This window comes from Caloenas nicobarica, chromosome Z, assembly GCF_036013445.1.
Source record: "Caloenas nicobarica isolate bCalNic1 chromosome Z, bCalNic1.hap1, whole genome shotgun sequence".
Lineage (NCBI taxonomy): Eukaryota > Metazoa > Chordata > Aves > Columbiformes > Columbidae > Caloenas > Caloenas nicobarica.
The window spans coordinates 99507061-99534597 of record NC_088284.1 but is presented as its reverse complement, the minus strand read 5'-3'; the positions used below and the strand labels follow the sequence as shown (position 1 = coordinate 99534597).

The 27537-nt window shown below is 51.0% G+C and overlaps 1 protein-coding gene across 1 annotated transcript in view; it reads left to right on the top strand.

Moving 5' to 3' along the window:
* Nucleotides 1-27537, top strand: part of ZSWIM5 (zinc finger SWIM-type containing 5) — a 97444-nt gene that overhangs the window by 50491 nt on the left and 19416 nt on the right. Inside the window, exons 2-4 of the mRNA XM_065656387.1 lie at nt 16931-17287; nt 25959-26107; nt 26750-26900. Of these exons, the coding sequence (XP_065512459.1) occupies nt 16931-17287; nt 25959-26107; nt 26750-26900 (657 nt within the window). The remainder of the gene's footprint in view (nt 1-16930; nt 17288-25958; nt 26108-26749; nt 26901-27537) is intronic.

Sequence of the window (27537 nt, the reverse complement as noted above, 5' to 3'; positions counted from 1 at the left end):
TGTGCAGATGGAAGAGAGCTGTAAGCAGCTCCGTTTCACTAAACGAGCTGGCAGAAAAAGCAGCTCTTGGGAAGCTGCGGTGCTTTCTCTGTCTTTGCTACATCAGGGGAAGGAAGAGTAAGAGTTTTACATTAGAGGTTTCTGAAATTACTCTTTGCAGACTGGGAGGACACCTCCCCCTTGGCTTGGAAAGGCAGCAGGTTGTGTTTTAGACGAAGCCTGTTCAGTGCGGGTGGCGTTGCGCTACATTCGGCAGGGGAACCAGCTACCTCCTGTTTTAAATCAGAGTGGGAGATGCGGTGGGAATCGGCCCTGGAGCACGTTTGCTTGTTGTTGACGTGGGCAGTTTGCCTGTGAAGCGTGTCAGCGTGGGTGGGGGAGCCAGGAGGGACTCAAACTCGTGTCCAACGCTCACGTAGGGTTGTTCCCTTGGTGCCGCACCAGTAACTTGAGTGACATTTGAATTACTTGCTATAACCTGCTTGCAGACGCTGTAAAGTGATGCTAAGCCCTTTCCAGTGTGGCTTGCTGAAGGGACCAAGTCCTAAGGATCTGGGACCGTTCTCCTGTTCGCAATTGCTCTGTACGCCCTCAAGCTATTTGTGCATGTGTGGGCAATGAGCTGGGCGTAAGCCTGAGCTACTCCAGTCAGTGCTGGTGGGCTGGGGACCCCCGAAGGGGTGTCTTGTGCTCTCATACATGCTGTATGTGCTTCATGAGGGTGCTGAGAGAAGCAAACTGGAAGTGATGGGCTGACCAGAAAAAACATTGCCCTGGGATGCAATATGTGGGTTCCCCCACCCCATGGCTGATGCACTAGAAACCAAGAGCCCTTCTCTGTGCCTGTACATCCCAACCGCACTCTCTCCATTAAGCAGGAAAAGGACATAAACTGGGGTCCTGCTGGGGTAAGTGGGGAAACTTGCTGCTGAAACAGGTTCCTGTACCAGCACGGTACAACTCCAGACTGCACTGCTTTGGTGTAATTTATGATACACAGGTGGCACAATGGACCATACGCAGCACCACTAAGCCACGCAACTGGGTCTGCAGTGCGCAGTGATGGAGATGAGTCTTTTCTTCCCTTGCAGCTCTTAGCGGGGAGTCCTGCTAATTCCTTTGAAGATGCAAGTCTTGGTATGGCTGCCCTGCTTGGGAGGCAAGCCCACCCTTTGGTCTGATCCACTTGCCCTCATGGCTGTATGGACTGTCTGCAGGAGCAGAGGTGGTGCAGAAGATGGGTTGGGGCTGGTGTGCCAGCAAATGTCCCAGAAGATTTCATGCCTCTTCCAGGAGGGCTTCATGCTCACTATAGTCTGGGCAACACATCCCCTGCTTGACCTTGGGTCATCTTTTGCACAGCTCAGGTGCTGTGTGCTGAAGCTGAACAGAAATGGACAGAAATCATACGGGTTGCGGTGAGTCCGTGCCTTACCGTGCAGCATAGGTACAGTCAGAAGCCTTTTTCAGAAGCTGGATGGTTGAATAACATCTGAAGGAGTGCTTGATCTTCAGTTCTGAACGTGCCTTGCAATTGTCTTTATTTTTTGTATGTCTATCTGTAGAATGAGAGTGATAATTAATGCAGAATTGCTCTCCTGGGTTCTGGCAAAGCCAATACTAATTTTCTGAAATCTGGTCAGAAGTACTGAAGGTGCAGTTTTAGGCAGGTCTGCAGGTTGAACATTTCTCCATTTGGCTCCTGTTACTTTGATTGTAGAACATGACTTGGAGATTTTCAGTCAGCATTAAAGTGAGAGCATCAGTCTAAACCGAGGAAGTGCTGGATGTCAGATGATTACATATTCAAAAAAATTACCTTAACTTGACCTTGGAAGAGGGGGACAGCCAGCATCAGATTTATGTATTTTTAATGCACCTTTTCATTTTTAACTTCTTTCAAATGGGCTTTTTTCCTTTATAGAGCTTTCTTTCTGCAGCATTTTGCGAATGCACTGGTTGTTTTCTAACGAGCCAAATAACTTCAGCCTGCTCCTTAAAATACCTCTGTGAGGCCCAGAAGGGACATTATCCTAGCTTTGCAGTCAGGGAAACCAAAGCCCAAAGAGGGTGAGAGTTTAATTTCAGAGGTCCAAGACAGTTGTGATCCTCATTACAAGCAACGGAAACCATGGTTGTTCTCAGCAGCGTTGGGTCTCCAGCCCCTGTGAGCCAGGCAGAAGACCACAGGTGTTCAGAGCGCCGGAGCTCCTGTCTCACCCGAGAACCATTCATTCACCAGGAAAACGCTCGTCTTGGAGAAGCACCAGGGGTTTGGTGGAAGGGATGGTGTCTGGGAGTGACACGGGCTGGGTTGCTGCCACGTCACCTCCCCAGCGGTGCAGAGCGAAGGATGCTCGGAGGCTGCCAGCTGGGGAGAGGTGGGTGTTTGAAGTGGGGACCTGGGTTGTTTCACAGAGCTGAGACCACACAATGGCTGGTGGTTTCGCCTGTGTCTCTGGGGTGGGGAGGGGGGTGATGAGATACATACTGCTCACATGCCTGTGCTCCGGCTTGATGTGGTCTCGCCGAGCGAATCAAAGCTTTTGCTTTGAAGGCAGTGGAGGGGGAAGGGTTTGTCTTTGTTCTGCTCTTTGGAGAGCACTGGAAATCCTTCAGCCCAGAAGACTACACCCTTCATTATCCTCTGTGTTATTGGCCCCAGATTGGAAGTATGGCTCTGTCATGTGAAGTATTTGGTTATTTATACAGTTAATGTTTAACAGAGTCGGAGTATTAGAATTAAAGAGGGGATGAGCTTCCAACTTTGCATGGTTAAGGGCTAATAAAATTTCTCTGATCCAGTGTTGTCCTTCCACCAGAGGGATTTTTTTACATTAGCTTTGGAGTGTTAAAAAGACATCTACTGTATTTGAGGCAGATGGATCTGTTGGCTTCAGACAAAGTGAATGTGCAAAAATGTCAGATTAAATATCCAGTTGGTACAGATGCAGGTGGCTGAAAATTTCAAGGTGGGTTTAATTGACATCTTCAATGGCAGTAGCTGGGTTCAGCAGCCTCTGCCTTGGAGGCTGGGTGACGTCCACAGCCCACCGTGGGTGAAAAGGAGCAGAACGCAGGTTGGGTGAACAGTGGACTGGAAGGTGTAGCGTGGCAAGAGGCTGGGCCACCCAGTCTCGGCTTTGCCACTCGTACCAGCCTCAGCCGCACTGTTTCGGCTGTTGACAGCCTGGAAATGGCAACTGGTGCATCTTCCAGGGCTGTTGAGCTAGGATAGCATTTTCCAAGTGTTTGGCCTGGGTGTGTCTGTGGCAACCCCTGGGGCTGGTGCAGTCCAGGGGACGGTAAGAGAAGGGGACAACGGATAAGGCTGACTGAGCTTAACAGAGCCTGCGATGGGATTGATGTAGCAATGAATCTGGGTTTCATTTCTTTTTTTATTTAGTTTACTTAGACCTACAGGTCTGGTGTTGTCTTCCCCCAGCACACTTTGTACCCATTGCCTAAATCCAGCAGCTTCTCTTGGTGGCACAGAGCTCTTGAGGTTGAACTCCTTACCACTTACGTGATTGGAGATGGTGAGGACAGTAACATGAGTTTTCACACCTGCCTGAAGGCTGAGGGATAAGGGCTTTGTGGCATCCTGGAGGTCCCGTGGGGTAGAGTGCTTGCGACTGCCCCAGAGGCTCCTCAATGCTGTTGCTCACTTAAAAATCGGGTTGATTTCTAGTAAACCAACAGGACTGAAGGCAGCCAGGACTGCAAAGTTGCTGCTTGTATTTTGGGTGTCCTGATTATCTGCTCCATGTTTTCTTTCCCTCTTACCTCCCACTCGCTCCTGCCTGCACAGATTCTGAGTATACTGGGAATGTAATTTGCTTCTACTTTGGCCCGGTGTGCCGATACGATTGATAACTCGCGTTGTGCAGGTGACAGCCATTTTTACTCCTTTCCCATTGTTTGGAGAAACAAGGAGGGGTGTATGTGAAAGCAAGGCTGTTGGAGTGGCTGTTGCATGGGTGGAAGATCCAGAGATTATATTTTGCCTTTGCAAGTGTACATCATGAGCATGATGGGATCTCTGCTCCTCCTTGTCCTTCTCTAGCCATTTCTCCTCAGTGTAGAGGATGCAAGAAACTGCTGATGTGTCTTGTATCTGCAAGCATCACTTGCTTGTTGGCTGGATGGAGCCAGACTGCTTTCAGCTCTCCTGAGAAGTTTGTCTTTCCATCCATGATGGGTTCATCTCTAGGTTTAACAGAGTGGTTTCTCTAAACAAAGAACCGAATTGATTTTTAGAAGAATACACCTCTTCTGTAAGATGTCAAGGTCATGATCCACGAGAGCAGGCTGTAGACCACGTTTTCAGATCTGTTTATCAGCAAGATGCACTTAGCTTTTATTTCAAAATTTCTGTTTTTATTTACATTTCACCTGCCAGGTCCAAGATTTGGTGCATTCTCCTGAAGGCGGCTGAGCCCTCCAGCTGCTGTAGAAGCCTGTGGGGTTTCCATCTCCTGTGGAGGAATCACATAGTGTGGAAATTGGCTCCTAAGGGAAACAGCAAGTGGAAAGTGTGATCCAGCATATAGAAGTATTTATTTTTTAAAGACTAGCGGCAACCTCCTGTCCCTCTACCCTGTGCTGTCCCTATTTCAGATTTTAATTTCTTGAGGAAGAAAATTAATAAGTAATGGCAATTGCTCCTTAGAGTGAGAGAGGCTGCTGAAAGCTGTGATCATTTTAGTTTGGCATGTGTGTTATCCTCGTCGCAGTGGCAGGATGGAATCCACCCGCGTGGATCCATTTTCCGGTGTCATCTCGGTGAGGGCGACTTTCCCAGCATTGGCCTTGACCCCTCTCATTGCAGCAATTTAGTTTGCAGTTATGCGCCGTGCTCAGCCTGGCGGCTGTGGTTCCTGGGCTTTGTGATTTTACCCAAAACCTTGCAAATATTCCAGGTTGAGCCAAAGGATGTCACCTGGGGGGAAGGCAGGGCTGAGGTTTCCTTCTCAGGGAGGCAGCGGTGGCGCGTGGGCTCCTTGCATCCCTCGCTCTGTGCTTCGCAGCTGGCTGTCCCTTGGCACTCGCCTTTGCTGCCGGACCCTGCTGCCTCAGTTTCCCTGCTCCTGGCTCAGCACGGGGTGGGGAAGGTGGTGGGGAGATCCCCAACAGGTGCAGCTCCCTGAGTGCGCTCTGCCTGCTGGATGGGTGAGAGACCCCCAAGCCAGGATGTGCCACCCATGGTGTGAGGATGCTCCCCCTTTTCTGGGGGTGTCTGTGGACCGTCTTTCAAGGGTCAGGGGAAGATTTCCTCTGCTGCTTCCCAGTCTAATACCATCTAACACTTGGGTTATGTGCTGATTAGGGCGATTCCTAAAACCCTTTGCTGAGACTGTGGGTAAAACTGCCTTCTCTCAAATTACCAGCTTTGCTTTTCAAAGGGAAGAGAGGAGTCAACTCCCTAGTCGCTCATCTGGTTTTGCTTTTTACTTAGTTTCTGTCCAGTTATGCTAAGCTCGTTGTGTTTTTGGTGCTTCCAATTCCAAATTGAGATAAATCTGCTGATAACCCCCTGGCGCACACGGTGTCTGCTGCCAGGGAGCCCTGCCTGGCTCACACCGCGGAGCATCGGGGCAAACCAGGAGCTGTGGGAGGCTGCCGGGGTGGGGTTTTACTCTGGTGGGGCTTTCAGGTTGTATTTCAGCCAGCCAGTAGATAGTTGGCTGGGATATTGCAGCCCTTTTCCTTTCTTTTCCCCTTCCTTTCTTTTCCCCTTCCTTTCTTTTCCCCTTCCTTTCTTTTCCCCTTCCTTTCTTTTCCCCTTCCTTCCCCAAGGGACTTAATTACTCAAATAGATCTGTGGTTAGAGGAGCTGGAGACTCTCCATCCACCGCCAAGTAGGACCTCATGCTCCATAATGGGAGAAAACCACCACTAAATGTCTCACGTTAAGCTTTTCCCCTTTGGTCCTGTGTATTTAGTGTTAACTGCACAATATAGGTTTCCTTTTGTTTTAACTGTGATGAATTCCAGGGAGAAGGAATGGATCGCTCCCTTGTTTTTCTTTCTACTGTAGCCCCAGCCATCCCGATGACAGATCTTGTCATTACGTGGTGTCATTTTAGATGTTTGCACTGCACCAAAAGCAAATGGAAGAGCCTGCAGTATAGGCTGTGGATTGAATAACAATGTTTTTCCAGAAAAAAAAAAAAAAATCTGTGGAGTTTTTAATCAGAAACATGAGTTTTGCGGAGGCAGCCCGTACACCGCTCCCGACCCAGTGAAGCGACGGCTTGCATCTCCCTGGGTATCAGCTTTTGTGGGCCTTTGTGTTTCTGAAGCCCGTGAAGCCATGGTGTCGTCTTGAACTTGAGAAGCAGGAGGGCTCGTGTTTTCCCGTGTGTGGTGGATCCTTCAGGACAGCTTTCCAGTTGCAGGCTCTTCACTCAAGCAGAGGTTTGTGACGTGCAGCTGGGAGATGCTGGGGACAACACATGGCCAGAAGGAGCTAGGGTGGGAGGTGCTGAGGGGCTTAAAATCACCACGTGGGAATCTGCTTCTCGTGAAATGCCCACGTGCTAAAATTGGTGAAAACTGCTGATGCAGGGGAGTGAAGCATCTTTGTCAGGCATCTGTCTCCCAACTGCCTTCCTTTCAAGCGAGGAGAGCTGCTGGGGATGTCTCTGCTCCACAGACCTCCCGCTGCCTTCCTGACTTCTCAGAGGGGTCATGTGAAAACTAATGTGATCAAAAGGGGTTTTAAGTGTTATTTAAACCATGATGAATGTTCTGCAGAGGGTTTTTGTCATGCAGAATTGGGCGATTTCACTGCTTGTCAGCTGTGACCCCAAACTCCGCTGAGGGGTCTTACCACAGAGGAGATACTGGCCACTGAGAACTTGCATGTGGTTGCCTCGCTTGGGTTTGTCTTGCCCCTCTTTGATTTTCCTTATAGATGCCTTGATGTTGCACTCTGAAGGGTGTTGATCTTCGTGGGTGGCGACAGTGGACAGTGTATCAGGGATCCCTTTTGTGATACCGTTTGTGGGGCTTGGCGAAATGGCCATGGCAAGGAGTCCATCTGCTCTGGCACAGCCTCTGGGCTCCATGGAATTGTCTGAGTAAGTTTGGGTGTGATGTATAGTTTGGCAGGACTGGAGGATATCCAACAAAACCTGGTCCTTGTTGAAGAGGTGGAAAACTCATCCACTCGCAGGTTGAGTTGCGCTTGGGAGCTGCGACAACACACTTGGATGCTTTGCAGGTCTCTCCACTGTCAGAGCTGGTGCTTCTTAGATACCCTCAACAGACTTCATACGTGTGATGGATGAAAGCCTTGCAGCACCCCAGGGATGTGCATAACCACTGGCATCCCTCCTGTGAGGGACCAACAGAGGATGGGGGACCCTGATGTGCAGGCAGGACTACTGCAGGAAGAGTGCAGAGCCAAGATGGAGATATTGGAAGCACAACACGACAGCAAGCGTTTCCCCCTCCAAAGTGTGGTCCTGCTGAATGTCCCCATGTAGCTTATCCTTTCCCAGCTCTGTGCAGAGATCCCAGGGACAGGAATCATTTGCTTTCCTCAGTGACGTGGGGCAGATGTTACACCTCAGGATGCAAAGTCCTCCAACCTCTCACTAGACGTTTCCTCTCACTTTGTAACTTATGGGTTGAAAGCAAGCTGAGAAAAACATTTTTTCCACATAAAATCAAGGTGTGTACCCTTCCTCCTTCACTTCAATTTTTGCCGGACATGGAAATTCAGCATCAACCTCCCCAAGCTTGACACCACCCCTCACCTCCTCTTCTGGGATTGCTCTGGTCAGGGTTGTCACCAAGGGCTGGTGGCCAGCCCAGCCACTGGTGTGCAGCATTTATTTGAATGACTCCCTGTCTTGGAATTAAAGTCCCTTCCTTCAGGAATAATTAATACACTCACGAAGTTTCCCAAAATGATTCTGGAATAAAATGTCCACAGAGGAGGCTGAGCTGGAATAGCAATTGCTGAATAATTTATTCTGCAATGAGTAGTTAATTTCCCTATATGGAGGAGCCCTAATAAGCTCCAAAATTCAAGCTTTACTGATTTGGGGGTAGAGATGGAAGGAAACCACTAAGTCTTTGTGAAGCTACTGAAGTGAGCTAAACCGTTTAAGTGTAGTAATATTTCTACAATATAGAAATTGTTTGGCTGTGATCTCCTTACTGAAATTCAATGGCAAAAAAAAAAGGTGGGTTTATTATAAATGGGAGCTGTAAAAGTTGGCAGGAGAGCGGTGTCGTCGTGGTGCCTACTCCGGGGGTCTGTGCCCAGCTCCCAAGTGGAGGATGGAGAACAGAAATAGCAAAAGGTGTCATCTCAGAGATTTTTCCTCTTTAGGGGAGTAGTTTCAATGCAGAGCCCTTTTCTGTGCTTAAAAGCGAGGTTTTTCGGAAGGAAGTTAATTGACCTTTTCAGCAAATCTGTTACCGAGGCCATTACCACAAATGCTACTGAAATGTTTTGTAAATATAATGTTCATTTAACAACATTGCCAATAATTTAGAAAGTCAGACTTTATATCCTCCCTTAAAAAAAAAATAGAGCTATTCTTAGTGGAAAAAAATGTCTTTTTTGGGAAGAATTTGGAGCAGATTTTCATACTGAATCTAGGCTGCCTCATTCCCTCAGAAGGCTTCTGAGAGCCAGGAAAATTGTCACTAATAACTTCCCTATAAATTGTAGAGCTGCTATTTTAAGGTCTGGTGTCTCAGGGCGGAGCAGGGTGCTGTCCTGCTTCCCTCTGTTGCTGTGTGATGCCCTGCTTTGATTCTGCTCCTTGTTAAGCTGGCTGCTGGTCCTGCCCCATCCAAAACCAAAACGTGGGAAGAAAATAAGTCAGAATGCTCCAAGGCTTGGTTTTGCTTTTGATTTTCCATATTGGTGGGCTGAGTTTGGATTTTGGTTTGGAGGTGGCCCACTCCGGAGGCAGCTTTAAGCGGCAAAATGTGCCTTGAATGCAATTTATCTTTGCGTATTTGGAGGCTGCTCCTCAGCCTGAGGGTAAGACCTGGAAAAGCTGCCAATGCAGAAGGGAGGCCGCATCTCAGAAAAGCAAGTCAGCAAGGGGAGCAGATATGTAGGGAGAAAAGGATGTCCATGGCTCTGGAGCAACTTCTTCCCCAACCAGAGAGTACGCAGGGATGAGCCCTTAACTCAGGAGCAATGGCTTAAGGGCTCTGGCATGGGAGGCACTTTGCTTTTAGGGGTCAGGATTATGTTTTTGTGAGGCTAAGAGTTATGTGAATTGCCACATAAAAAAGAGGATGGAGGGAAGAGGGCTGCTCTGCTTGCTTTCGACTGCATTGAAGATCAGTGATCCCATCATAGTGACGCTTGCATGGAGGGATAAGAGGCATTTCCCAATTAAAGCCCTTTTATGTACTAGAAGCCAGCTTCTCAGCTGTTGGAAATCTGGATGGCTCCTTTGAAGCTGGGAGATGACCCCAGCTCAGCCTCGCGTGTGAGTTTTGGCATCTCCCATTGGTTTCCTTGAGGCAGCCGGGGTGCTGACGGCACGGGGCTGGGTCTGCTCTGCGGCAGCCTCGGCTGATGGGATGCACGAGCCCGGAAACTCCAGCAAAAGTGAATTTCCTCCCTGTGGATATTTTCTTTCATGCTTGAAAACAACCCTGCATCTTTTAAGAAAACACCTGATCTGTAACAAAGAACTGCATTGCTCCTTGTTCAGACACAGCTGCTCTTGAACGCAGAGAACAGGGTTGCTTTTGGGATGGTCACAGAGGCATGTTGCTTTTTCTTCCGTGATGTAGAGATGGTGCATTTACTGCTTCTGCCAAAAAACGTACTGCACATTCTCATCCTACTGATTTCTCATGGCTTTAAGAAAGCTCTTTGTATTCATGCTTACCATGAGAGATACTGTAGCAGTAAAGAGCAGAGACTTGACAGCATTTTGCCACCAGTTGTTATGTGGGCAGCACATGTTAGCAAAGATGTGGTGAACCTTTCCTCGTCAAAGCCCTTTCTATTGCTTATGCTGCTGAAAAAATGGCATTTGGGTTGGTTTGTGTTAAATCTGAACTGCTAGTGGAAGAATTCAACTTGCAGGGCTTCACCTTAGCAGAGGAAATCAGTCCGAGCTTTAAAACTGGTTGTATTTTTTCCTTCTTCCCCCAAACCATATGTCTTTGGAGCAAGGGTTGTGCATCTGGGTAGATTAAAAACCCATTTGCTGGCAGGCGGCGGAAGGATGTGGAAGGTGATGTGGGGAGGGGTGGTCTTGGCTTTGGGGCTGGTAACAAAGACCAAAAAACCCTGGGTCTTCAGGTTTGGATGGGCAACAAAGCACTCTGCGTTGGAGAGAAAATGGGGGAACAGTTTTGAATGTTTTTGGGGAATGTCACAGATCGGGACCAGTCATCTGGAGCACAGGGTTGGTGCAGCCACCCCCTGAGCTGGCTAGGGGGAGGAAAAAATACTCCATTTCAGTCTTCTAGATAAACAAACACCAGAAATCTCATAAGGGTAATAATGGAAATCACTGGGAAATTGAGTTAATACAAGGGCATCTGTGTAAGTGAATGCTCGGGACAGGGAAACGGCTTTGTCCTTTAACTCTACTAATGCTGGAGCAGATGGGAAGCGCGGAGTGCTTCACGCATTAGCTGGCTCGGATAAAGAGCAAGGCAGAGGCCGGTCCTCGTGGCTGATTAGAGGTTAACAGGGATAGAAACCAGTGGATTGACTCTTCATTTGCAGGGGGTGTTGTGGGATCAGAGCAGATGGCAGAGAGAGCGTCCCTCCAGCTTACTCAGCTGCTCAGAGGAGCTTACGGCTCCCTCCAGCACAAACAGCGCTGCTTGCATCTCCTCTGCTTACAGCTGCAGCTCCTGCTTTTTCCCTGGCCTACCCTGAGGGACAGTATTTCTCCTAAACCTGTGGTCGTTGGTGTGCGAGGCCGTAGGCGTGTGCGGGGACACTTGCTGGCACGGCGCATCCTCTCTAACTCGGCCGTATCCCTTTGTTACAGCTCCTCCAGCATCAGCTCAGCCGCGGGCACGGCTCCTTCCCGGCGGTTTCTAATGGCCTTTGTTAGCTCTGCAAAGGCCAGAGGTGCTTTTCCAGGGTGGTAATGACTGGGAAAGGACAGGAGCATGGTGGGGACAGGGGAGGAGGGCTGAGGCGGGGAAAATGTACAGCTGAGAAAGAGCGGCTGCCTTGTACCGGGGCAGCATCCTCCCGGCTGGCCACCGCCTGCCTCCTCTGTCCCCGCCAAGGTCTCGCTCAAAGGCAACACCTTTGCCTGCGGTCACAAAAAGAAACTGCTTTGGGGAGGAGGGAGGATGTAAACTCATACCAGCTCTGCTCATTGACTCCCTGGAAGCCTGGATTCTCTATTTTGCAAGGGAGAAATGGCAATTGATTCAGCATTACCCTCTTTCTTTTTGTCTGCCAGTGCTCTGAAAAGGCACATTTTATCTATGTGTGACAACACCTGCCTAGGGTGCCTCTCATTGAGCCGCGCTGAATCAAAAGAGCAACAAGAAAAGTGGGTTTAATTGCACACATCTTCAGCGGAGTCTTTCTTGCACTGGCAGCACAAAAGGCCAGCTCTGCGCTGGTTGAATGGAGCCCGGGAGGGCTGGGGCGCGCCGTACTCTCCGTTACTATCGGAGGCAGATGATTCACTTTGCTGGAGCATTGTCATGTGCAAATGAGTTCATGAGCCCATCTCCTTTCCAACTGCAAGGTCAGGGACTGAGCAATTGTCAGCATCAGCCGGCTGGAGGAATTGATCTAGAGGCTGGAAAGCTTTGGGAGATTTTACTAACCTCCACTTCCCACTGCGTGAGCACACCGACACCTTCCTCCCACGGGTGTTGTCTATGTTACAAATATTGACCGATTTTAAGTTCACGTTTGGAAAGCTGCTGTTTTGAGGCATGGAAATGTGACCGAGAATGGCTTATAAATAACACTTGATGCAGCAATTATTATTCATTGCTAGTTATGGCTTTCACACAGTGGAAAAACAAATGGTTTTTCCACTAGGAGCTGGAGCTGCAGTTCGTTTAATCACTAAAGAGCTTGGAATTGCTTTAGTTTAAAATACCTTTCCACTGTGGTTTGGAAATTAAATATATATATATATATATGTGTGTGTGTGTATATATATATATATATATATTTGGGTCATGTTAACCTAGTGTATACGACTTGAGCTGAGGATTCAAGTTTACCTCGGCTGCATCTGCTGAGCCCCAGAAATATCCATGTATTTGTTCCCATTCGGTTTTGCAGAGCTCCTGCCCACAGGAGGGCAGAGCTGCCCAAACACGGATTGGAAATGGGGTTGGTGTGACTAGAGATGGGGCCTTGGGAGCTGAGCATGGGGCACAAGAGCAGTGAGGAGCTGCGTTGCTGTCTCCCGCAGCCACCCGTCTCCAGGTGGGATGCAGGGGAATGCAGCTGGTGCCTTTGGGAACCTGTGTGGATGGGCTTTCCGTCACGTTGCTCCTAACAGAGCCTGCCCAAAATACCAGCCTCAGTTACTAGGAGGTTGCTTGAGGTTTTGGCAGGCAGATGTGGGGGTGAGTTCTCCATGTACAGCCTCAGGCTGCATCCCACCAGTGGTCCTTGCCCAGGGGGTGGACGCAGTTGTGTGTTTCCTTCTGCAGAGCCGTTCCTTGCCCCGCTTTGAGGTTTCCACAAAGACTGTGAAAAGCCTACGCAGGAGGCAGAGGAGCCACAGTGACGTGAAGGAACACTCCCTCCATTACCCATGCGTTACTGGTCCTCATCCTCTTGTGCAGCAATACCAGTGCAGCAACTTCAACTCTGCTGGTCCAGGGCTAGGATCTAGAGAGAGCCACTCTGGTGTGAAGGCGGCCTCCCCGGCAGGATTGCTGTAGCGCTCCATGAAAGGCGAGTGCTGCGCCTGGGAAGAACGAGCTAATTTTTCCAAATGGCACAACTTTGCGAATGACAACTGTGACTCCTGCCGGGGCTGCGGTGTGAAATGTGAGGGACAGCTGCGAGCAGCAACTGCCAGACAAAGCAGAGCTGAGTTCTCCAGTTGCCAGATAATGTTGTAGATACGGGGTACTCCTCTCCCTCCTCCTTCTCATGGGTGTTGGAGGCCTCCTCATGACACAGTTAGAAGAAGGGAAGTGGTTACACCTGGGTTTTGCATGTTTCTGGGCTTTAAATTTGCACCTGTGGTCTGCCTGTCTCCAAACTTCAGGTATTTTGATGTAATCAGCTTGGAAATTGGCTTTACCTTCTGCGATTTGCTGGAGGACCCAAGACTAGAGGTCTCTAGAGCTGGCCTGGTGGTGTGTTGAAGCTGCAGGACAGGCTGGTAGTCTCTCCTGACAGGTGGCTTGTGGACACCTGGGTTAAAAATGCCCAGCTGAAAGACAAGCTGCTTTTTCTTACAGAACTGGAAGGGTTTGCAAAGCTCCTTTTGCTTGAGTAGGTTTAGAGATCAGAGAATTCTCCATCTTGGTTAAAGATAGTTCTGTTGAGGCTTTAGTGGTCTTGCCTTAATAGGACAATCTCCTGTGCTGAAGCTCCTGCTAAAGGCTTGATCCTTTGTGACCGTTTCAGAGCCCAGGGCTGTTTTGTGGATCTGTGCTCCTCTCAGCCCACGGAGTTTATTGGCTCCAAAGAGGAGAGTGTTGCCCAGCTAATGACTTTAGAAGTGCTACTGGTGTGGAGCTCACAAACTCCCAGAAGACATTTCTAGGGTCTATTTTAATTTAAATCAGAGGCACACCATCCTGCTGCACTAATGCAAGGTCCTTCCTCCAGTGTTTTGTCCCTGTTTGATGAGTAAGTGGGATTAGGAAGATGTGCTCGTCATGCCATGTGTGCCTGTGAATATTTGTGGCACCTTTCTGTATTCTTTCTGGGGCAGGTATGAGCACTTGGCTCCTTTTGCAATGTGGATCAGAGGCATCCACTGGAAAGCATCCCTGGTAAAAGTAGGGGAGGCTGTTCTGGGGCAGGGAGGAGGCAATGTCGTTCTTGGGACAAAGCTGGGCCATGATGGATGTAGTGAGTCTGTAGTTACAAAGTTGTTATTTAATTATTTTCTGTAGTTTTCAAGCCCTGGCACTGTGACTTTGCTGGCAGCAAATCAAACACCAAGTTAGCTTACGTTAAGGAACAGAAGATGAAATCCTAGATAAGCACTTAGCTATAGGAATGTCTTAAATCGAAATATGCAGGGGAAACTTGGAGGAAAGTGTTTGATTTTTGCTCTCAGTGCTAGCCAGACCCTGAGTCTGCAGCCAGGGCTGTGTTTCTCTCTGCTGGAGTGCTGGTATCGCCTGCCCCACGTGCTTCTTGGGACATAAAGTGAACACTGAGGAGGGTACAGTGACACCTGTCCTTCTTCAGAGTGACCTGTAGCCTTTTCGTAATTGTAGCATCAGAGTTTTGTGTGGACCAGGCATGAGTGCTTCAACGGATGATGGAGTAACCACACCATAATGTACCTTTTAACCACCACTCTTCTCTGGGACAGTGATACCCATCGCTGCTGAGCTGGCGAAGCCATCTCCATCTCCCACCCATGGGCGCTGGGGTGCGGACCTGGCCACAGAGCAGGGTGCAGTGTGGTAGCTGCAGGCTCTCCTCCCGTTAAAGTAAATAGTCCCAAATAATGCTGCAGTTCCCACCAGCTTCACACACTCTTCCTCTCGCCATGTTTAATTTCTGACTAAGCTTTTGGTAAATGTTTTGTATAGAGTTGCTAGTTTATCTTAAACAGACCTGCTACCATCAGGGTGAAAATCTGAACCAAGGCTTGACTTAGGCCCCGAGTGCCAGATGAACTTGGCAGCTGCCAGCATGCTGAATGGTCATGTTGGACCTGCAGACCCTGGCTGCGGGTTGCAAGGACTGGCTCTCGCAGCGGATGGGGAGCGCAGCTTTTAGGATGCCTGAGAGCAGCCTGGGAAGTATCTGGGCAAGTTTCCTCTCTCAGAGGGGCAAGTTCAGAGCACCATTGATGTATTTTCAGACTTACACCTGTCCAAAACAGGCCGTTTATTTAAATAAATTCCGCCAGCCTTATACCAGTTAGCCCCAATTGGGATCTGGCCCATGATCGTGCTAAACAAGTGTTTCAAGGCAGTGTTTATGGCTAGTAATTTGTCTTAGAGGGTTTTATGTATATTTATGTATGTGCCTATGGGTGTATGTATGTGTATATACATACATTCTTGCTCAGGAACGTGCTTTCCAATCCTTATAACTTGTTCAAAAAGTAGACTAGGGAGAAACTGGCAATGAGTCGAAGCCGCCTGCCAAGCATTACAGACCAGAGAAGTGGTAAAACATAAACACTTTGGAGTTTATCCTCAGGATTTATATAGTTTGGCTGCTGGTGGACAGACTTGCGTGGAGGGGGAAGCTCGTTAGCCCCTGGCCGTGCTGCTCCCACAGTGCCAAGCCCGGCACCTCGGCAGCCACATTTCCACTCCTGGCAGCGTGCGAGCGAGAGGGCAGCGCGGGGCTGCCCATCCCTTCCCTCCCTCTCTACTGGCTGTGCGGGGTGGGTTTTGGGCAAACAGGTCCGCATCCCCCTCCCCTGCGCTAAAGTGAAAGCAGACCTCCTTGACGCTTAATCAGATTTGAATGTGGTTTTTGGCGTGGCTTTAAAGAGACTGGCAGTGAATAGCTGGTTTTGATGCCATTTATTAAAAACCTCTGGTAGAATGTGTCTCGGAAAACCTTTGTGAGAGCTGGCAAATGCACAAGGGTTTGATGTAGTTAATGTATTTTAATCTTCACCCCCCACCCCTTTTCCTTTTCTGTCACTAATTGTAGGGCTCTCAGCTGTCTGCTGCCTTCTCGGGGGGGATGGCAGGCTCCGCAGGGACCTCGGTACAAACATGGGCTTAATATGGTTGCAGTGGCGCAGAGAAAAGTGAGCATCCTCTTCGGGGAACAGGGCAGGGGTGGGTGGCACAGGGCACCAAACCCCAGGTACCATGCCAGGCTCTGACCTGGGGGCACTGAGTGGTCCTGAGCACATTAATTAACCTCCTGGTGGGGCCTCATTCTCCCTGAAGCAATGAGGCAGGCAGATGGGGGAAATGAAAATGTCCCTTTTCCTGGTGGCGGGGCAAGCGCAGTGTTGGTGTTGGACCTCCTTGGCAGCCAGCTCCTGGGAAGGGCTCCCTGGACTTTCAGCTTGAGGTTGATGGGCACCGAGTCTTCTCTTTCTGACTTTATCCTTTGCTTGCCGCGTGTGGCGGGGGCTGTCAGGAGCACTGTAATGTTTGTGTGAGCGATTTGGGCTGTCCCTGCAGCTCGACACGCGGATCGTGCCGATGAGCGGCCGGCGTCTTGGCCACGGTGTTTCAGGGAAAGCTCAAGAGCTTGCAGGGGAGCAGCAGATATCATGGAGCTCAAGGAAGAGTTTCCCCCCCAGCCTGCGGTTCAGGCTGCGCGTTGCTCCCATCCCTGCTCCCTGTTCCCGCTGCGTGACAGAGCTCACAGCTGCCCTGGAGTGCTCTGCCTCCTTGAGGGAATGAAGTTGGAGTTGTGTTGCATTTAATTTGTGGGGTTTTTTGCCTGCCTCATCAAAGAAAAGAAAACCTGGCCTTTTTCTGCCAGCCCTTACTCACGTGAGTTGGAAATTCAGTGAGAGGGAGGCGTGGATGAAGATGACTCCCAGGAGAGAAGCAGTCTGAGAGACTCTTAAACAAGTGGGAACCAAGCGGCTTTGCTCGTCCCCTGAGGGTTTGGCTGTCAAATAAACTCATTGAAGAGTCTGGCTGTACGTGTGTGTTGGTGCAGGAGGGTGTTTGTACATGGGCTTGGTGTTGCTGAGTGTGAGCCTCCGGGATGTCACACGTTGGGTGGCGTGCTCCTTGATGTAGCGATGGTGGTCATGGTCAGAGGGAAACTAACGTGTCCTTTCCCTCCTCTCCTTTCCCTCTCCAGGTTTCCACCTCAGCGGGACAGTAACGGAGCCAGCGACTGCGACAGAACCAGAGATGACCTACAAGGTTGCCATCAGCTTCGACCGCTGCAAAATCACCTCAGTGACATGTGGCTGCGGGAACAAGGACATTTTTTACTGTGCCCATGTTGTGGCGCTTTCACTGTACAGGATCCGCAAGCCGGACCAGGTCAAACTCCGTCTTCCCATCTCAGAGACCCTTTTCCAGATGAACAGGGACCAGCTCCAGAAGTTTGTTCAGTATTTGATCACGGCACACCACACCGAGGTGCTGCCCACCGCCCAGAAGTTGGCTGATGAGATCCTGTCATCCAACTCGGAGATCAACCAAGTGCATGGTAATTCCTCCCTCCTCCCTGGCTGGCTCAGCACTGATTCACTTTCTGTTTGAGGTTGGACTGGTGATTTCACATTGATGGTGGTGACCTTCATTTTGCCATGTTTGTCTGTTGCTGCACAGAGAGAGGTGGCAGTGTCGAATAGATGTTAATGCATGGGTGTTGGGACCGCATTGATGCTGGCTATGTGTCCCCGTTCTGCCCTCTGTTCTTTAGGTGTTTATCTGTCAAATGCTGGCTTTAACAGGCAAGAAAAGGCAGAGCAGACGGGCTGGCTGTGCATAAGCCACAGCTCAGAGGGGGATGGAGAAGCCAAGGTTGGAGGAAGGGAGCACATTTAGTCCCCAACACAGAAGGATGTGGTGCTGAGACGCTGGGGAGCGGGAGATGCAGTGGGCATGTGGCTGCTGTAGTGTGTGGGGACATGGTGTCAGCCCAGCCCTGCACGTTGCTAAGTCAGATGCGGCTGAGCTGGTGGGAGATAAAGCTTTAATCTCCATGGGTGTTAATTTGCCTATAATAAATGAGCGCCACTGTCCTGACCTACTGCACAAAGGCAGCGGAGGTGTGTCCTGGGGCTTTGTGTTTGGAAGATGCTTTTGACTTCCTTCCCTGGAAGGCACCAGCTGGGCTGATGGACGGTGCCTATCGCTGCCCCACTCCAGTTGCCCGCTGGCCCAGAAGGTAGCCCAGGCTCCCTGGGGAGTTGCACTGAGGCTCCTGTCATCAGCCCAAGCCAGGTGCTCCCTCTGTGTCTTTGCAAGGAGCCCAGGAGCTGGGGTTGCCCAGGGTCTGCAACAGCGAGCAGCTCTCCACCGCGCCTGTCCTACCAGCTGTAGAGCGGAGATAATAAACATTTATCTGCCACAGAAGGGCGTTGCGGGGATTAACACATGCCTGTTAAATGCTCTGAAGATGAGAAGCCCCATATGCAACCTAAAATAGGATCTGAACTGGTTGAATCCACATGTAGAGGTGAGGCTGGGGGTCCATCTCCACCGTGATGGCAGCTCTGATCTTAGACATCTTCCCCTCCCTCTTGCTGGTCGTTCCTGCTTCTACCTTGGGAGAGGCTTTTGTCTCCTCCACTGGGCCACATCTGCTGCATGTGTGGTTGTACTCTAAATTACTGGCTGGGGACGGGTTTCCTCATTTTTTGGCATTAGAAAAGAATGAGGAGCTGTGGTACTGCAAGAACCTGGTGAGGTCTGCTCCTTCCCTGAGCTGATCCACTGAAGCTGAGGTTGGGCAAGACCCCTTCTTGGCTATTGTTTGAGGCTGCTTTCTCCTAAGCAGATTGAAGAAAAGCTTTTAAGGCTCTGAATATTTATTGCTCTAGAGTCAGCAAAAGGCTGGTGATTGAGAGTCTTACAAAGATACAGATGTTGGCTCCAGTTCAATATCTGCCTCTTGTTTTTACAAGTGGTTTTAAAAAACAAAGCAAAAATTCTCTGTCCATTCAGACTCGTGCGAATTCACACACTCCAGCGTGTGATTTTTCAACTAACAGAGATGCATTGCCTTACCCAGCAGAAGGTGGCACCTCTCCAACACCCATGTGGCTGCCCAGCCAGGGTGACAAGCAAGTAAATGCCTCTGCAAGCAGGAGAAGAGCTTCATCTCATCCTGGGGGAGGATGCAGATCAGCCGTAGGATGTTGAAATGATCTAAGATGATCTTTAAATGGTCTAAAAGTCAGATCTTGCACCCTGTGAAAAGGAAGGCTCAAAAATCCTCGCATTCAGGTTCAGAGTGATGTTGTCCAGGGCCTCAGCTCTCGATCCTGGATGGTGCGGCAAGCCTTTCCTTCCCTGTCCTGCCAGTGAAGCTCAGCAACAGTGCAACTTCATTGTGGAGCTGCTTGAGCGAGGAGCCCAGCGCGAGAAAGGGCTGCAGGCATGTGGGACTGCCGATGTGACAGCAATCCGGCTGCTCCTCAGGAGCTCTGGTTGAAATTTTCCCCCCATCTTGCCCTGCCCAGCTGTGGTTCACACATTGATAGAGGGTCCTTGATCCTGGGATTTGCTTTACATAGAGCTTTACGGCCTTATGTGTGCATTTCTTGGCTGTGTCTAGTTCAGGCCCTTGGGGTCACCACACCTTCGTTCACCTCTGGGTTGAGGCCAAACTGGTTTTTGGCAGGCCAGCCTTGCAGCCCAAACAGTAATGCAGTGTGTGTGCTGGACACCTGAGGCGATTACACCTTGGAGCAAGAAGAGCTTCTGCAGAAATCCTTTGTTTTCCTTCATTTCTTCCAAGGAGCGGTCTGTTGAGCTTCAGATCAGCACTGGATCTTCCCTACCTTCCTCTGGTCACCCGAAGGGCTGCTCTTTCTATGTTGATGGTGAGCGCATGGGATGGAGATGATTCTGCACCTTGGGAGCACCTGGGCTCTGGGAATGCCCCTTGTGCGAAGGGATCATTTGGTTTTGTAAAATCAGGCTTTCAGGGCTGCTCCTTCCCCCCCTGCAGAGCCTGAATGGCAAAGAAAATTACAGGCCATTGTTTGGCGTGCTTGTCTCGGGGCTCGGAGCTTTGTTACTTGCAGGAGTTTGTAGCCGCGGGCTGTGCACCGCATGCCGATCTTCCCGGCTGCCTTCCTAGAAGGAAATGCAAACTCTCCAGTAATGATGGAGCCTCGGAGCGCAGCCAAGGCGCTGGCGCGTTCTCGAAGGATTCAATCCGAGCAGAGCGCCGAGGTGTGCCTGCCGCTCTGCTCTGCGCTTGACCTCTGCCTGCTCCGGCGGGTCACGTTTCTGTGCTGGTCACTGGCTGCAAAGGGCAGCGAGAGCGTCTCACGTGTCTGACGCCTCCGCGCTCGGCATCTGAAGCGGCAGCTGGAACGAGCAGACTGGTGTGGGTTTCAGTGCTGCTGTGTCCCCTCCCCGAGTGTGTTCCTGCTTCCTGGGGGCTGAGTCAGCGGTGTGGCTGTCCATCATGGAGCAGGGCTGTAAGGTGGTTGTTGCGCCAGCAAATGCGACGGGCGGCTGCTTGGCCTTTCCTGGTGGGGTGACTGCTGGGGGCAGCCAGGACCTGCAGCTGGAGAGCTTGGATCTAACAACCAGCGCTCCGACGGAGTGAGGAGCATCTGGTGGTGGCCACCTTGTCACCCTGCTCCCTCCGTTCTTCACAGACAGGGCTCGCGTTGGTTTGCTGCGGGGCCAGTCTGGCTTAGGAGAAGTACAAGCTGAGAAAGTGGCTCAGGGCCACCAGCCATGGTGGGACGTGCCAAGCATAGGTGCAGCTTTGCCATTGGGGGGATCCATGCTCTACCACCATGAACCATGGGAAGAATATGCTCTTCTGAGACGTGAATGAGGAACAGAGAGCGATTGGTTTGGTGCAGTAAGGTGTTGCAGAGAGGCCCAGGAGGTGTTGGAGAGGGCAAGGCTGAGAAAAAGAATTGAAGTGCAAATTGTAGGCAGAGGGGGAGATTTTGGGGGCAAAAGCAAGCAGCACAGAGGAGTGGGAGTCAGAGGCACCAGTGAGTCCTGACAGCAGCGCTGGGTTTCCTGCTCTCACAGCGTGGATCCAACATCCAGCAGCAGCGAGTGCCCAGGGTCCTAGTCAGCCAGCAGACTTCAGAGGGGGCATTCATCTCCTCTTGTGTTTTGGTTCATGCTTGTTGAGAATTATTTGAATTTATTTGAAGAGGAACACAGGATCAGTTTGGGGGGTACAAGAGGGAAGCTGCTGTTTTAGGTAAGTCCTTTGAGCCTGGTTGGGATGTCTGGACTTTGGAGGCAAATGCTGGATTCTTCTTAAGGGCAAAAGAAGTCTGTGGCCAAGGAAGGAGGGGAAGCTGATGGAGACCACTGCAGGGCCAGAGACAGTCATCATTAAAATCTTAAATTACAAGCTTAAAGACAGGAGACGCAGCTCTGAGGACTGAGAGTGCCTGTGGGCTCTGAAGACTTGGGGCTTAGAGGGGGCTTGTTCACGTGTTGTCAGTGAAGTCTCCCACTTCCTTGGGTGAGGAGCAGGAGGTTTTGGCAGGCCCGGTGCCGGCAGCTAGGTAACTCACCCCACTCGAGTGGTGCTTGGGGCACGGCAGGGAGAGCTGCTGCCTCTGGCCCAGGAGATGTGGTCAGAGTGATCTGTCTGTCCTGGGGAAATGCCAGTGGGTGACAGTGTGGTGTTCAGCTGATGCCATCGAAAGGGTTGGGATGCTCTTCTCAACTAGAAGGGGGAAAAGCCACAAAAACCTCCACTGTCTCACAGTGCAGGGGTGGCTCCCTCCAAGGACAAGCCTGTGGAGAATCACCAAGGGGCTTGCAAGGTCTCAGGAGCTTCCTTGGAGGAGAGGACACTCAGAAAGCTCTTAGTGGGAATGGTGCCTCAGGCATTGGCAAGGGAAAACCAGATCTGCTCATGCAAAACTGTAAGGAGACCCCTGCCTCATCTCACTTTTGTCCCAGATGTATTCATGACCACCTTAAGCAATTCCTTCACTTCCTGGGCTAATACTGTCCTTCACCTGTTGGCCCATCTTGCTCCTTGTGCACAGCAAGTCAGTGGCCACGTCAACTATGCAGAAGTCCCTGCTTGCTCGTCCTGTCACACTGAGCCAGGGCTGATGTTTGAGGGGTCCTCAGGCAGTCTTTAACTTCGAGGCCATCCCATGACAGCATCTGGAGAGCAGCACTGCTAAATCTATTTGAAATTCTGCCTTCCCACTGGGGAGAAGGAGAAGGTCAGGTCTCCAGGGGATTCATGTTCCTGGTTGCTGAGCTGATGTGAATTTAAGGGAAAATAACACACCTGAGTGCTAGAAAGAAAGTCCCTGCCAGTGACTCTTCCCCTTTGTTTTGCAGAGCCGCTGGGGTTGCTGAATGACCCCAGAGCACATGTGTGGTGCTTGACAAGGGGCTTCCAAAGACAGCTGGACCCGATGCTGGTACCCACTGGACCAGAGAGCTCCCGGCCACCATGCTGGGAGTCAATCCGCTTTGACTTGCCCCATCACTGTCAGATGGGTTTGATTCTTCAAGCCTGGAGGCTTCATGCAACCTGCCTCCCCTTGAAAATGAACCAGGAGCCTTGGCAGAGCCTGTCTCCTTGCTTTGCTGCTATTTTTAATCCCTTGTTAGAGTTAATTTCCTTTCTGGTGCCTGGTTATTTTCTCTCCTAGGTTTTCTGCTGTTTGTTTACTTGTCCACGTTCTCCCCCCTGAGCTGATCCTTCATGTCTGTTTTCTGTCCGGACGCTGGCAAGGCAGCCCGGAAGCGTTCGGCCACACCACCATGTGCAGTCATGAGATGGCCCTTGTGAACTGCCACCACCACAGCCAGCCCTGCTCCTGGCACAGCCGACCCCGGCACCACGGCCACCATGGCCAGACCTCAGGTTGCCAGCGGGGACTGGGCACAGTCAGCCAGGATGACTGCAAAGTACTTGCTGGGGTGGCCACCTGCATCCTTAGGTTGCTTTTACCATGAGTTTATCAGCTCCGGGCACTGGTTAAAAATAATAATTTATCCCTTTTTCTTTGTGTCACCACTCATGCTCCTGGTGAGACACTGTAGGAGTACTTCCCATGCTGCTTGACTGATTTACCTCCCCTTCCTGGGTTCATGAGCTTGGGTCTGGGATGTGCTGATGCCTCAGCATGAGCCATGAGGTCCCACAACCTCTTCAGCCCTGTAAACCTGCTGCTTTCCAGTTCAGGAGCCCCTTATGGGGTGTTTTTGTGTTAGGCAGCTCATTTCTGAGCAAGGTATTGAATTTTCCATGCCTGGTTTCACTCTGCTTTCTGATTTGTAGATTTTTCCAATCCTTATTTCTCAGTCTTTGTATCTGCCTGGAGAAGTCTCACCTGGCTGTCAAACAGTTAAACCCCAAGCCTGCAGTGAAGTGGGGGGTCCTGCTTGCAGTGCAATGGATTGCATTTTTATCTCTGTTTCCACAGCCAGTGTAAACAGGCTAGTGAAACCCTTTTTCCACTCAAGATGTGCAGTGACGTTTCCTTACATCTGAATCTGGCAGGACCAAGATCCAGCACATCTAAACCAGGGCTCTTTGGAGCAGAAATGCTGCTACATTGAGAAACATGTTACACAGGCGCCGGGCTGTTTTACATGCCGTTCTCTGCTCCTTTGGAGTGGAGACATGGAATTGCTCATGGGCTGCGTCACGGCGTGCTGCTGCCGAAGCCCCCACGGTGTGAATCTTGGCAAGGGGAAGTGGACAAATCCTGCCATTAATATTTAAACCCAGCACAAATCCCGTTGTTTGCTCTTAAATGTTTATCCAGCTCCCCAGCGTAATTGGGCAGCCTGTTATCTGGTGGGTTGTGTTGCACTTGTAAGAATCTGCTATTACAACCCTCTCTCTGAATCTTTTATAAGAGAGTGAAATACGTTTACAAGCAAATTTGGGTTTTATCTGGAGGCGCGGGAGGCGCGTTGCTAATTTGGCTGCAGCCCGAACCCCAACGTGTGAAGTGCTCAATGTGTTGCGTGGGAGGAGGAGGTTTTATTTAGCTGCACGCTGCTTTCCTCACTGCTTGGGCTTTCTGTCGCTAACGTTGTGTGTGAGCAGCGAGTGCCGAGGGTAGCCCTGGGAACCCCACAAAAATGCAGCCACTTCTTGTGTCTTCCTGACTCCTTCACCTTTGTTGGTCACAGCAGCCTCAGTGAGGGACCAAGGATGAGCTGAACTTAGGTGAGATGGGACACCCGAGGTGTCTGTGCCCTCCTGGTCCCTATAGATGCAGCCAGGTGACCCTATAGAAGCAGCTGACATGACCCGACAGGTCTGGAGAGCTGCGGTTGGGATGGTGGGGAGGAGAATATGAAGAGCGTTTAGTGTCTGGGATACCTCAGCGGTGGGGCTGGATAAGTGCTTGTGGTAGACAGATTAGTCATTGGTTCCTGATAGGGGATAATCGCTGGCTTGTCTGCTCTTTATCTGAGATAAGGACGGGGCTGGGGGAGGGAAGGAAAAGGCACGGAAAAGCTGAGAAGGCTAGGAAGGACTGTCCCTGGACTGGTGGTCCCTTGTGGCATATGGCAGGGCTTGGCCATCAGCGGCGGGCGAGCAGGATCAGGGCACGCGTGAGGCTGTAGGCGAAAGCCCTCGTGCTCATCCAGGGGCTGTGATTTCCTTTCTGCTGCTTTAGCTTCTGTCCCAATTATGTGGTTCTGTCAACTATAAATTATTCTGCAGAGGGAGCAGCAGCATCTTCTCCCTTCAGCACGGTGCAGGCTGTGCCTAGAGCTTGCTGGAACAGCTTTCGGGCAGCAACTGTTAGCAGAAATTAAAGGAATTTTGTAAAGGACATTAAATACAAATAGCTGTATCTTATCGGGTCAAGAGCATTCTCAGCCTTTGCCAGAGGAGCAAAACCCCTTGGGTTGATGTCCTCTCACTTACAAGCAAAGAAGAGACAGTCACCCCGCTGAGCAGGCATCCTGGAGCCTGATTTTTTTATGAATTGCATTTGAGCTCCTGGTTCAGCAACATGCAGAGCTGGAGCATGCACAGCATCCCGAGCTGTCTCCGTGTGAAAGCGATATCTGCTCCCCAGCCACATCCCAACCAAGTGGGAAAGACTTAGGATTTAATTTGGAACGTCAACTACAGCATCCCTTAGCTATCTGTGCAGCATCTCCACACTGACACCCTTCCTTGCTCCAGAGGGAGACGGGACGGGAGAAGAGGACCAAAGTGGAGCATCCTTCAGCTGCGCCAGTCCCTCCTTGCATCTGGCTTCCCCTGAGGAGTTTCTGCAGAGCAGGACTCAAAAGCGGGGAGCTGAAAAGCTGAGTTTCTGTTCCCTTCTGTACTCCTGGCTGCTCGCTGGAGCCACGCTGCTGCCTGCTTTGAGAGCTTGGGAGGCCGGGGCATTGCTGGGAGGTGGGGCAGCGCTCAGGGGGAAAATGGGAATTCAAAAGGATAAGGCAAGGGGAGGTGAATCCATGCTGTTTTTTAAAGCACTTGTGTGGGGTTTTTTGTTGTGTTGTTTGGTTTGGTTTGGTTTTTTTCCTCTGGAAGATGAAATACAGCCTGTGAACACACATATGTGTCTGCCAAAGGCCCCGCTCTGGTCGCAGTTTGCTCTTAGATGGGTTATTAATCCTTTGCTCTTTCCAGTGTAGGGTCTCCCAGGCAGATACACTGATGCACGGGCACTTTTCCCCTGTCCTAAAGCAAATGAGGGGCAGGACCAGGCATTTAACCTGGAGCCCCTGTGCAGTGGTACCTCTGTTGGACTGTTCCTAACGTGGGGAAGGGCTTGAAGGAATTGGAACTTACTGATGCTTAAACAGTCCGACAATATGGAGCAGGAGGAAGAGCACCCTGGGAGATCCTAGGAGCCGGGGAGTGCTCCGGCCTCCACAGCTGCCCTGCCTGCAATGCTGAGGCTTCAAGGCAGGTCCCTGTTCTTCCTCAGCCTCTCTGCATGTGGGACACAGAGGGAGAGGCGCTGGGCAGTAGCCCTGTGGTCAGGATCCCTCCTGATGGCTGCTGCCACCACCCTGGAAGGACAGCATGATGCTGTCAGCTGGGGCTCACTGCCTGGGAACTGATTGGTTTTCCCTCACCTGAGCTGATAAAATAGAGGTGGGTCCATATAAAGTAGAGGTAGGTCTGCTTCTTGCTGATGGGACTGCTGACCCTGCTGCTATAAACACAATTGTTTCTTTTCTCCTCCTCCCTGTCCCTCCAGGTGCTCCTGACCCCACTGCTGGGGCCAGCATCGATGATGAGAACTGCTGGCACCTGGATGAGGAGCAGGTCCGAGAGCAGGTGAAGCTGTTCCTATCTCAGGGAGGGTACTACGGCTCGGGGAAGCAGCTCAACTCCATGTTTGCCAAGGTGAGGAGGAGCCGGCTGCTCTCTCCCCTCTCTGCTCGGCGCGTCACGTAGCCGGCAGCTCGCTGGCTGCCCTGGCAGGGTGCCCGTCACGGCTGGGAATCTCTGCTCCAGTGCCTTCTCGCCTGGTTGTGGAGCAGGCGGTTGTAATCCAGGCTCTGGGTCAGGCCTGGGTTGTCTCACCCGCTCTCCTGGCAGGTCCCTTCCTCCCACACGATGGGCTTGCTGTGATTCCTGTGCAAGGGAGGGCTTTTCCCCATCTCCCTGTCAGCACGGTGGGGGTAAAGCCAACCCTGCAGAGCCTACCAAGGCCATGGAGAGGTGGCAGCAGCATAGAGGCTCTTCACTTTCTTTGCAGAAGGGCCTTGTTTTCATGTCCTTGATTGCTTGGTCCTCTTCACAGCCAGGCTGTGGCCATTGCTCAGCTGGACTCCAACCAGCCAGGTCACAGCCGTGGCATGAGTGCTATATAACTATATATATAGAGAACTATATATATTAAAAAAAATATATAAAATGTATATATTTATAGTCTGGACACCCAGACTGAGGTAGCTATGGGTTGCCAGCCAGGTGACCAAGTATTAAACACTCCCAGGGGACTGTGGTTTGTCTCACAAAGGGCCTTCTCTCTGCCCTTTCCAGGTTCGGGAGATGCTGCGCATGAGGGACTCCAATGGCGCCAGGATGCTGACGTTGATAACGGAGCAGTTCATGGCTGATCCTCGGCTCTCCCTCTGGAGGCAGCAGGGGACGGGCATAACCGAGAAGTGCCGGCAGCTCTGGGATGAGCTGGGTAAGGGTTACCACCTTGCAGAGAGCAGCAGCAGGGTGCCTGGGCGGCCAGGCCAGCAGACATCGTCTCAGAGGCTTTTGGGGCTCTTGTTTGGGAGCTGAGGCCCTGAGAGATGTCAGGAGCTTGCTCTATCCACTGCTGGGGAAATGCTGGCGGTTCAGCTGAATGAGGCCCCAGCAGTTCAGCCCCTTAAACCAGCCCCTCTGCTGCAAAGGAGTCCAGGATGATGGGTGTGCAGAGTGTGGCTGGTCCCAGACTTGCAGCAGCCTGGTGTCTGGTGTGCTGCCCCGAAGCCTTTGCAAGGGAGGATGCCAGCTGGTGAGCCCCAGGGGCTGGCTGCAGCCTGGAGACGTGGAAGTGCCATTCCTGGAGGAACCGCGATCCAGAGGGGGAAAAGCAGGTTCTCGAGTCTCATCCCGTCTAACAGATTTCTGCGTGCTCTGGTGCACGTTTCCAGGGTGAGGGGGGCAGGATGGCCAGCACAGAGCCTGGCTTTCAGGGAAATGCAGTTCTGGGTAATTCTAGCTAAGCACCTTAGACACCAGCTCAGCTGGCTGACACCATAATATCATTAGAATAAAACATTTAGATGACGTGGTCCCAGGGAGGTTGGTTGTGTGGTGGAGTTAACCCAGCA